This window comes from Onychostruthus taczanowskii, unplaced genomic scaffold, assembly GCF_017590055.1.
Source record: "Onychostruthus taczanowskii isolate IOZ18803 unplaced genomic scaffold, ASM1759005v1 scaffold44, whole genome shotgun sequence".
NCBI lineage: Eukaryota > Metazoa > Chordata > Aves > Passeriformes > Passeridae > Onychostruthus > Onychostruthus taczanowskii.
This window is the reverse complement of record NW_024501903.1, coordinates 580,864-591,538: the sequence shown is the minus strand read 5'-3', so window position 1 is coordinate 591,538 and position 10,675 is coordinate 580,864. Positions and strand designations below refer to the sequence as shown.

The following is a 10,675-nucleotide window of genomic DNA, read 5'->3' as shown; positions in this document are numbered from 1 at the left end:
GCTGCAGGTCCACATGCACAGCTCAAGGCAGCAGGGACACACAGTGTGTAGGGACAGTAGGTCCTACATATCTAGGGACAAATGGAAGAAAGAGGATATATACATTCAAAAAACCACACACATCAGCACAGCAGTAAGCGCAGATCCCAACTCACAGAGCTGCCTGTTCCTGTTCCCCTCCCTGGCTGCAGCAGGATGAAATCCTTCTGGAGAGAAAATGTCTGTTTACACCTGTACAATGTGGCCCTGCGAGTGAGGGCCTCTCCATCTGCACCTAGAAACCTCACCCTGCAGTGCCACAGCTTCTCCCAGCAGCAGCCTGGGCTGCTGGGCCTGCCAATGGCTGGAAAGGCATGCTTTGTCTGGGATCTTGAGCGCCATTGCCACACGTTTCTGGCTTTTACCATGCAGGATCCCCGTTAGGCCTCCCCTCTGCCATCACTCTTAGCACACAAGCAGGACAAGGAGCACATTTCCTGCCTTCCCTCCTCCTCCACGCAAGAGGCAGCCCAGCACAGGAGGCTGCGGCCTGCTGTGCTGCAGCCAGCTGAAGGTGCACAGTCCCTGCAGGACAGAGCTGACCAGCAGGTTCCTCTGCTGGCTGTCCACTCCTGGGGTCAGCCTGCGGTGAGCAGCAGCCCCTGCTGGGTCTGGACACAGCCCCCTCCTCCTGGCTGGAGGAAGAAGGCAGGATTCCATGCAGGATTGCTGTGCCTAGGAACAGGGCAGGAGGAGAACAAGGGAGATTGGAATGGGAGTTTGGGATGAATCAGGAACCGGAAGAGTCTGTCCCTCTGAGCCCTGAGGCCCCAGGCCCTGGAGCTCATCCTTCCCTGCAAAGATTGACAACAATCTGAATCCCAAAATGTCAGAATCACTGCAGACAACGTGGACCTCAGCCTCTACATGTCCAACAGATCAGCGTCATTGGCGAGAGTGAGATCCAACAGAGTCCCTCTCATCTTTGGTTCCTCCATACCCTTTTTAGAAAGCTCCCTGAAAAGGAACCTCCAGTGTCCTCCTGGATTGATTGTACTTTACTGCTGAAAACCAACTCAGAAACCACAGCACAAGTTGCAGAGCCTCACAGCTGCCTCTGTGAGCTGCCCTCACACAGTGCTGGGGCTCAGGGCTGTGGGGCTGGATTTCAGGCTGTGAGAGGGCAAAGAAACCAGGCACAGTGGGAGCAACTTTCTCTGGGATTAATTCTCTCCTCCTGTACTGTCCCTGCTGCTAGCACTGCTGGTGTGCTTTCTGCCTTTCTCTTTGTTGATATTTCCTTCCAGGATACTTACCCTTATGGCATTGTTGCAGATAAGTCTCTCCCTTCAAATCATTTGGAATTCAAGAAAACTGGATAGCAGGACTGCTCAGGGGATTCAGGTTGATGGAGAAACGGCCACCAACCACTGAGAAAGAGAGAACATCCTCCACCAAGTTCATTTCTGAACAAGAGCGCATTTGCTGTTTTTTCTACTTGGAAGCCTCTCCAGCCTTACCCATCCCATTTCATGTTGCTCAGATGGTCTGGTCAGCAGCAAGTGATAAAGACAGGAGTGTGAATGCAAAGAGCTGTGTGAATTCAATAGCTGCAACTTGGTGAGGGGGCATTTGCCCCAAACTGCTGCTGTTAAAGAAGAACATGACCACCAGCTTAACAGTAACCAGGGCATGAGGGAAAGGCTTCTGAGGCACCAAAGAAACAGTCTGGAAAGAAAGTTTAGATGAAGCAAGACCATTGTAAGAGAGAGAGGAGTGGGAAGGAAGTGGCCATCGAGCCCAGGGTGCTCTGCAGCTTGGCCCCTCTGTCTGTAAGAAGCTCCCTGGCAGCTCAGTGCTGTGTCTTGCAGATGCTGCCTGTCTGGTAAGAGAGAGTCAGATAAACTTACCCCAGGCATTGTCCTAGGGAGTTTTGAGAAAACTCAGAGGAAGAATTAAAACCGTCCTTAATCTTTGCAGCTGGTGTTTTGAATGTGTTATTTAATTGTAAGGGATGCAAGAAGGGTGTTGTTCCTTATTAGCCACTGGTGTGACGGGTGTTGATTGAGGACCAATCAGGTACGGCCTTCTCGGAACTGTCTATAAAAAGAATGGGATATATAATAAAATTCACATTTCCATTCTAAGAACATAGGAGTGTACGTCGCACCATTCATCTGTCCTTAATACAACAGTGTCAGTGGGTGACCTCGCTGGTGGCACTGAGAGGTGCCGCAGGCACAGACCCACAGTGCTGCAGTGTGACAACGTGACCCTGTGCTTTCACCTGTGGTTCACAGGCTGCTGGAAGAGCTGTGGATACTCACAAGCCCTACATCTGCAGCGGGAAGTGTGTGGGACCAGGGGAAGCCTTGCTTCTACAAAGGGGATGTGTTCGTGCAGCTGCATTTCCTGCATGGCTGGAGGAGGCTGGAGGTTCCACAAGTCTTGTTTTGAATGTGTTTTTATGTGGGATGGGAACTTGTTAATATCAGTTACATAAAGATGTGGAGAAATGTAGGCTCTGACCCTGCCTGCAGCCTGTTGTGCACCAAGTCACAGAATCAGAGGATGTTTTCTACAGAGAGCTCAGGCTTGTCCTCCCTTGTAAGCAGTTCTGTGCCCTGATCTTCTGATGCTTCAGCTGAAATGCCTGTGCTGTTGCTATGAGCTCTCCTATTCCTGAGTCTCTGCAGCCATGCATTTCTCTCCACAGGGAGAGAGCATATGATGGAACATCTCAGCCTGTTCCATGTATGTCTGCAGCATTTGCAGTCACAAGTGAGAAGTGAGGCTTCATGATCTGTCATGCACACGGACTCTGGCACTGCAAGCAATCCTTCAGCCCCACCATGCCAGCTCATATTGAACCCCTTTGCTCTAAGTCCAAGCCACCTTTCCAATGCAATTAGATCAAAACAGTGTTGGCAAGTTCTCTGTTGGACTCAGGATGCACATGGGCACTGCCCAGACTCTGTCACAGATAGGCTTTCCTCTCAATTTTGGCTCCCTTTTGCACACTGTGCTCAGTGAGTTTAACCCATTTCTAGCAAATGCCTAATATACCTGCCTGTGTCTGTATTTTCACACACATGGACCCTCAGCAGGAGAGAGCAGGCAGCAGAGAGGGAAGGCCATGTATGTATGACCTGTGCCTGAGTACAAAGGGAGATTGTGTGAGCTGCAGTGATGCTCCTCTTCATCTGTTTTCCTTTGTCTTGGTGACTTTGTGTGTTGCAATGAGCATCTTGTGAAATGTCCTGGCAGGGAAATGATGAAAATTCCCTAATCTCCATGTGCTGTGGGGTGCACCAGTGTGGGAGGTGCCCTGTGCAGGAGGAAGGCTGTTGGTGGCCACAGTGGTAACAAGGACAGTTGGAGAAGAGTGATCCTCTTGCAGAGATGATGAATGGCCAAGGGAGAGTCAGTCCTGGAAGTGCAGGTAACCCCCAAACCTTCCTTCCTGTCTGTCCTCCTGTCAAAGGGGTTGGGGGAAAGACAGGGCTGGGATGGATCCCGGGCATGGTGCGGTGGCCGGATCTCCTGCCAGGAGATGGGGCTTGGGACAAGAGCAAAGCAGCAGATGAGGGAAGTGTGCAGTGCCAGGCTGGCAGAATGACCTCTTCCTAGAGCCAGGGGGAAGAATGTGCCCTGCTGTTCCCTTCAGTGCTGTGTCTGTAAACAATGGGGCTGAAGGGTGCTCTCCTTGTGTCATTGCCCTGCTAAAGCTCTCTGCATCACACTGAGCACAAGTCCCTGCTCCCATCTCTGCTCTCTCCAAGGACAACCCAGCCAGGGCTCTCCCAAGAGCTCCCAAGTGCCTTTACCCCTGTGGAAACAATCCCTTCTGTGGGTCTGGCTGTGCACACCCTGAGCAGGGCAGTCACTCCTTTGGGGGACCGGGCCACTGCAGAAAGGGGCTCACGGTACAGAGGCAAAATGCAGGTAGGGAGAGAAAGAAACCCTAAAGAGAGAGGAAGAGGAGGGAGATCCAGAAAGGGCATTCAGTGACAGACAGGATAATGGAAGGTAGGCAGGAAGATGTTTTGAGGAGGAAGGAGGTCTGACAGGACAAAGGGAGAGTGAGGTTTGGGCAGAATACAGGCACATCTTGTGATAAACAGGGAAATAAAAAAACAACCTTTGGGCAGGTCCTGTGTATTGTACTCTGTGGCTCCTAGCCACTGCTAGGGACAGGCAGCAGGACCTGCTTCCAGCACCTGTGGGGCTCCCCAGTCCTTGGAAGTGGGTTGTTTGGGTTCGGAGCACTCTCGGTTATCCTGCTGCTAACTCTGGGCTGGGACATGCTCACTCTTGCTTTGTGTTTTTCAGTCCCTGCAGAAGAGAGAAGCTGCACCTGGCTGAACATCTGGGTCTTCCTTATTTTTGCCCTTGCAATCAAAGCTGCTGTTGTGACCATCTGCCTTGGTGAGTTCCACGGTGTCTTAATTCCCTCAAGATTAAGGGCTCAAGTGACTGCTTTTTCTCAGGTGAAAACCCATATCCTAGTCCCTCTTCCAGGCAGGCAAATGCCCTTCACCAAAACAGGCGTCTCCACTCTTATTAGCTTATTCCATGTCTTCTTTTTCCCTTTCCTTGCCCCTTCCTCAGAGGATTTCTAATCCGGGTTTGTCACCTCGGCAAGTGAGTCTCTCAGACAACTGAGATGAGAGGAGCTCTTCTGAAGGAAGGAATGACTGGTAGTGGGAGAAGTGGCCTGCTCTTCTCACCTCATTGCTCAATCCAGATTTCATAGCTTGTTACTATAACAGAGTCTCTGTTAGGGCTCCAAAGCAGAAGTTGGAGGATAGCACAGGTTGTTCATGCACAATATGAGAAGGATGACTATGGAGGGGCTTGATAGCTGGTTTGCAAGCAAAGCAGAGTTAATTGAAGAAATAATAATTGATGATTTTCGAGTGTATCCATAGCATGGAAGAAGACAAGGCCATCAGCATGGAAACAGATTAGAAAAGTTACATGAACATTTTTGTAAGCTAGGCTATATGCATAAAGTAGATGTGTATACATGCCTTATTAAATTTCTCTAAAACTTTTGCCAGTTATATTGACGTTAATTGCTTTGCACCAATGAATATAGTAAGTTATTGTGATGTAGTTAATGACTTAAGATCACACTTTGTGAAGGGTATATAAGATGGTAACATGCAGAATAAAAACTTTTTTCTTCTTGGACCCTGATCAGGTGTGTGTATGTCACGTCCGACCTAACAGTAACAGACGACAATAGCACTTTGCTTTGCTTTCCTCTCTTCTCAGTGGCTTTACTTGATGGAAGCTCTGGCCATTACAAGATTCTCCTCCAGAACTCTACAGAGTGGTATTGTGTCCCCAGCAGTTCTGCAGAGAAAGGTGAGTGATGCTGAGAGCTTCATAAGTAACAAAAGGGCTTCACCAAAATTTTGTTTGGTTTCCCCTCAACCTCTGAGGTGGGGAATATTACTGTCAGTCACAAGTGGATTGTTTGAAGGAAGGAATCTGGGGAATTGAGGTAAGAAGACACTCTATTGTACATCTTTACTAAGAATGCTGTGAAAACATGCTCCAGGTCAGTGAAAGAGGGTGGGTCATTCCATACCTGCATTTCACCAACCTTCCTACTCTTCCCCTCACACAACCCCTCTAATGCAAGTATGGTCTACTGATCTAGATGAAAGTGCTTTTATGCTGGCTGGTTCAATCCAGCTCCATCTCCTGTGCTGGCTCACTGCCTGTTCACTCAAGCATGATGGTCAGTGTGAGGGACAGAGGAGGGAGGATGATGAGTTCAGAATAGCTGGGGAGCTGAGCTGCAGTCACACACGAAATGATGGTAATATGGAGTGCTGGAATGCTGGTAGTGCAAGTTCTCAAACTAGGGTCAGAGATCCCTTCTCATGTAGCCTTGACCTTTGTGAGAACATATCTGTAGCTTTTAATCCACCATTTGAACCTGTGGGCACAAGGCAAATCTCTTGGATAAGCTGGCTGTGTAAGGAACTGCCTGTGGTGGCAGCAAGGCTGTCAGAGAGGTGTTTCTAGAAAAGCACAAGCCAACTACTTCTCATCTTGCTTCCTCAAGAAGGCTAAGGCAAAAACCATGTCTCTCACCAAAGAGAGGTTGCATGGACATGGCAGGACAGAGAGAGAAAGGGAAGGGAGCTTCCCTTCAGGCAGGAGCCTTGTGACAGGAGCCTGTTACGCTGCTGACAGTTTTACTTGTGGAGAGCAGAAGAGAGCATTTATCTCTGTCCAGGCTTTAGGTTCAAACCCCACTCCTAACACCTGGGACCCTATATTGAACTCACAGCCATGAAGGACAGCACATCTTGTTCAAAAGCAGGATTTTTTTTCCCCACAGTGGATGGCTGGATGTGCTGCCCTAAGGGCTGGAGAAGGTTTCAAGGAAGCTGCTATTTCCTGTCCCCTGACACGATGTCATGGCCTGAGAGTGCACAGAACTGCAGTGGGATGGGCTCCCAGCTGGTGGTGATCAACAGCAAGGCAGAGCAGGTAAGTGCCCAGGCCTCAGAGAGGGACCCAGCAGGCAGAGGCACAGTGCTGGGCCCTGGAGGGGTCTCAGAGCCCCTCCTTGTCCTGCAGGAGAGGGGGAAGGTCCTGTCTGCACCTCTGCAGCACCTGCCCCACCCCACAGGGATTCCTGATGACTCTCTGTGCTCAGTCCTGCATCTCATGGACATTGTGCTTTTTTTCCAGGAGTTCCTTTTCAACTTGGCAAAAGAAAAAGCTACTAGAATCTTTGAAACAAAATTCTACATAGGCTTAGCTGCTTACAAAAATGGGAAGTGGCAATGGGTGGATCAGACTCCATATGAGAATACAGCCATGTGAGTATCCTGGTGGAGTGAGGAGAGCCCTAAAACTCATGCCCTCAGTCTAAGTGACCAATACATTGTGTAAGGCAGGTATTTGTCAGAGTGGGATTTCTGTCTTCAGCTTCTCTGCAAGTCAGAAAACTTACATAATTTTCTATTCACAACTATGGCTCCTGATTTCTGTCACAGTGACTTTCCTTTTCTCTTCCACAACTGTTTGAGGTGACTTCACGTCCACTGTCATGCTAGTGCATTTCCAATAAAGGAACTTTCTTTTACAGGTTCTGGAAGCCTGGGGAGCCAAATTTACTCTTTGCAGAAAAATGTGCTGCAATTCATGTCAAGGGAAACACAGACCCCAACACTTACAGTAACTGGAATAATGTCCTTTGCATCACAAGTTGCTATCGAATTTGTGAACAGGCAGTCAAACTTCTCTGAGAAAGGACATAAAATCCAATCATCAAAGTACCTCAGTTTCCAGCCTGTGCCCTTTCATCCCTTTACAAGCTGGAGATCAGTCCTGGATGAAATAGCTCAGGCCGATGTCAAGGACTTACTGTGAACCTTTCTGCTCTCCTCCTTCAAAAACAAGGGTCCTAAGGGTTCTCCATCACTTTCCTTGACTCCTGGTCCAGATAATATCTCAATGATGTAGAAAAGGCCATTACTGTTTCATGAAAGGATACCTGTCCATCAAATCACTGGAGCAGAATTTGAAAGAAGAGCATTCAGTGGAGTGTCCCTGTCCCTCCTCTTAAGGGAAAAATTATTAATGGCTGTAGTGTTTCCTTCTCCTTCAGCACATTGTGTGTTGATTAGTTTTTAAAAAAAAAATTTAATAAATGTTAATTCTGCTCTTTGCATGAGGATGTCTTCTGAGTGACGTGTCCCAGATTCCCACAGTCCAGCCTTCCAACACAGAGGTTTTAACTTTTCAGTGTCCTCAGCACCTGTAGATGAGAATATTGCTGAGTGTGCTGGACCAGCTGGGAGCAGGAACAATGTAATGTTCATCTGTAGAGCGTGTGAGGAAGGACCTGAACACTTTGAAGAATCATTTGTGAAGCCAGAAACAGAGCAGGCTGTGTAGTATTCAGTGCCAGGCAGTTTGCCCAGGATGTAGCAGAAAAAATGATGGATGCTGGAGATTCTGCTGAGATGTGGCAGAATGAGGCATGGCAATGAAGGGGAGAGAAAGCAATTAAATGTAACAAGAAGGAAAAAAGCCAGAGTCCCCTAAGGAGAAATTTTTAATGAGAGAGAAGGGTGGAAGACCCCTATCAGAGGCATCACTGCAAATCAGATACACAGAAGTCTTGAGCAATGTTCTACTTCCCTAAAATTTCCCAAACTCCAGTCTGTATGTTCCTCCCTTTCATCAATGATACACATATTCTTTGAGGAGCTGGGAGTTTCCAGTTTGGGACTAAAAATACAACCTGAAAAATCAGTTCTGGGTGATTTTTTTTTCTCCATCAGAAATGTGAATACTAATACAAATTTTTGTCATTTCTGCCTGAAGAAGTGTATTTTCCAGGTTTCTCGTTTAGCCACTGGACCAAAAGCTTGGCTGTTGCAAAGTGTTTGCCTCCTAGTTTCTAAAGTTGCTGGATACTTTCACAATGGAGAAAATTATTTTTTGTCCAACGTGACCACACACCCAAACATTGCAATGGACTTCTCCATTTCTCCCAGCTCAGTTCTGCAACTTACAGCAACAGGGTTCTGAGGAAGAAAAAGAGGCAGAAAAGACACGCAGAGAGTGACCAATATTTTACAAGTGGTTTTAGGGGTGCTGCAGTTCTGGTTCCTGGAAGGTTGATGGGGCAGAGCAAAACCCACACCAGGAGATTGGTTTGCAAGAAAATGCACGTAACTTGCTAGAAACAGTCTCCCTGCCCCAAATTTAGAAAACAAAGTTTTTCTTGAGAGGTCATGACAAAAGAGAGCCATGACAAAAGAGTGATCTTGGGAGATGATGCTGGGTTTGCCTACAGCATTGCTGAAGGGATGTTCCTGATCCCCTCTTCAATATGGATTTGGCTGATGGAGGTGCCTCTCTCCAACAGATAAGAATCAGTCTTTACCCCTCAAGTCTGTCTTGATTCAGGAGGCAGCAGATGCCACAGCAAGAGGTGACAATAGACAGCTAGGTACAGCACTTTCAGAAAGCTTTAGAAGGACATTCCTGCATACTGAGCCCAGGGCTTGGGTGGGAAGGACAAAACGTTTTTGTCTATCAGACAAAAAGCCTATCAGTTTATCAGAATAGCATTCTGCATGATGACACCTGCAGTCCTTGCTTTCAGGTGGACATATTGGCCACATCCCTGTTGCGATGAACTCTCTGTGTGTGTGGAGGTTTGACTCCATGTTTCTCAGAAAGCTGATTTATTATGTTAAATCTTATACTAAAATACTACATTAAAACTATACTAAAAGAACACAGAGAACAAAGAAATCAGAAAGCTACAAAAAACAAGAATAGAATACATAACAAAATCCTGTGATTGCTCACAGCCTTGGCACAGGTGGCTGTGATTGGTCATCAATTAAAAACAATCCACACAGACCAATCACAGATGCACCTGTTGCATTCCACAGCAGCAGATAGTTATTGTTTACATTTCTCTCCTGAGGCTCCTCAGCTTCTCAGGAGGGAAAAATCCTAGCAAAGGATTTTTCATAATATCATGACTACACATCCCAGCTGCCTCTCACAACAAGACCTGCATGCTTACCACTCCTTGGCACATTAACTTTTGCTTTTGGAATGGAACTCAGGTCTGAGGAAAGGAGCCACAGTGACATTCACTTCTGAGAATACACACACCACTGAGTGCAGGTACTCTGACTGTTGCAGCAAAATTCTCTTGTGGTTCAAACCTGAGCTAGCTTCTGGTTTTCCTCCAGAAAGGTCACGGTGCCCAGTCTTTGAGATGCTGTCTTCAGCTGGAAAAACATAATTAGAGCCATGTTGGAAGGACATCCAGTGTTGATTCTTATGGTCAGACTTATTAATTACATCTGTACACTGAGCATACTCCTCTCCTTATGTTTAGCTCTGACAGCTAAGTCTTCCTTTATAGGATGTGCCTGACTTTCTCTAATAAATCATGATCCTTGCCAAGCCAAGTGATGAAATAAAGTGAAATGTATGTGTTTTTCTTGGCAGACACTATCTTTTATAAATTTTCCTCCAAGGGTGTCTGTTCTTTTTTTAGACAAAGCAGAGAATTACACCTCTACTCCTTCTCTTTTTCTCTTTTATCCCACCTCAGATTCTCTCTGGTTCCCTTACAACATTTATTTCTCCACTTCTTTATTTTCTTTGCACTCCTGCTGTCTTTCATACTGTTTCCCCCTTTACTTATTTTTTTTTCCTTTTAAATTTTGTTTCCTTTTACCTTTTCTTGCTAGACCACAGATGAAGAGCATACAATGTTGTGTGGGAGAAATAAAAGAGAGAAATGGCATTTAAAGAAGTTCTGGCACTGGACACACGTCTGTTCTGTCTTTTAAAATTTTGTGTTCTGAAATTATTTCCTTAGCAGTCTTGTGTAAGGTATTAGTACTAACCCAGGCATTGTTTTCCTTGCAAGGTTATTGTTTTCGAAGAGATCCACAACCCAGAGTTGCTCACTTGTCCAGTTCATGCTGGTTATCCATTGTTTATCTCAAGTTGTCTAAGACAACCTTTATGTCTGTACCTGGTTACAAGGGAATAAAACCACTTTTTTATTTTATATGGAATCAGTTTACATACCTGAGCAAGCTTTTTCACATCCTGCTGCTTAATTATAAATAATTTATCTTGACAGGCTTTTGGACAATCTGCTGTTTCCTGGAAATGCCTC

General features: G+C 46.6%; 1 protein-coding gene across 1 annotated transcript; it reads left to right on the top strand.

Annotated features, from left to right (window-relative positions):
* The first annotated feature begins 3,311 nt into the window (after window positions 1-3,311).
* LOC121341014 (C-type lectin domain family 4 member E-like) lies at window positions 3,312-7,486 on the top strand. The gene is made up of 6 exons (XM_041414160.1): window positions 3,312-3,421; window positions 4,312-4,407; window positions 5,260-5,352; window positions 6,341-6,492; window positions 6,697-6,827; window positions 7,097-7,486. Exons 1-6 carry the CDS (start codon window positions 3,382-3,384, stop codon window positions 7,254-7,256), a joined length of 672 nt encoding a protein of 223 aa, XP_041270094.1. The 5' UTR covers window positions 3,312-3,381; the 3' UTR covers window positions 7,257-7,486.
* The last annotated feature ends 3,189 nt before the right edge of the window (window positions 7,487-10,675 follow it).

Excerpts from the sequence above, each read along its gene's own strand:
- LOC121341014 (XM_041414160.1), top strand. The coding sequence starts at position 3,382 with ATGATGAATGGCCAAGGGAGAGTCAGTCCTGGAAGTGCAG. Across the intron at positions 3,422-4,311 it reads AGTCAGTCCTGGAAGTGCAG|TCCCTGCAGAAGAGAGAAGC; the intron begins GTAACCCCCAAA and ends TGTGTTTTTCAG. Across the intron at positions 5,353-6,340 it reads CAGCAGTTCTGCAGAGAAAG|TGGATGGCTGGATGTGCTGC; the intron begins GTGAGTGATGCT and ends TTTTCCCCACAG.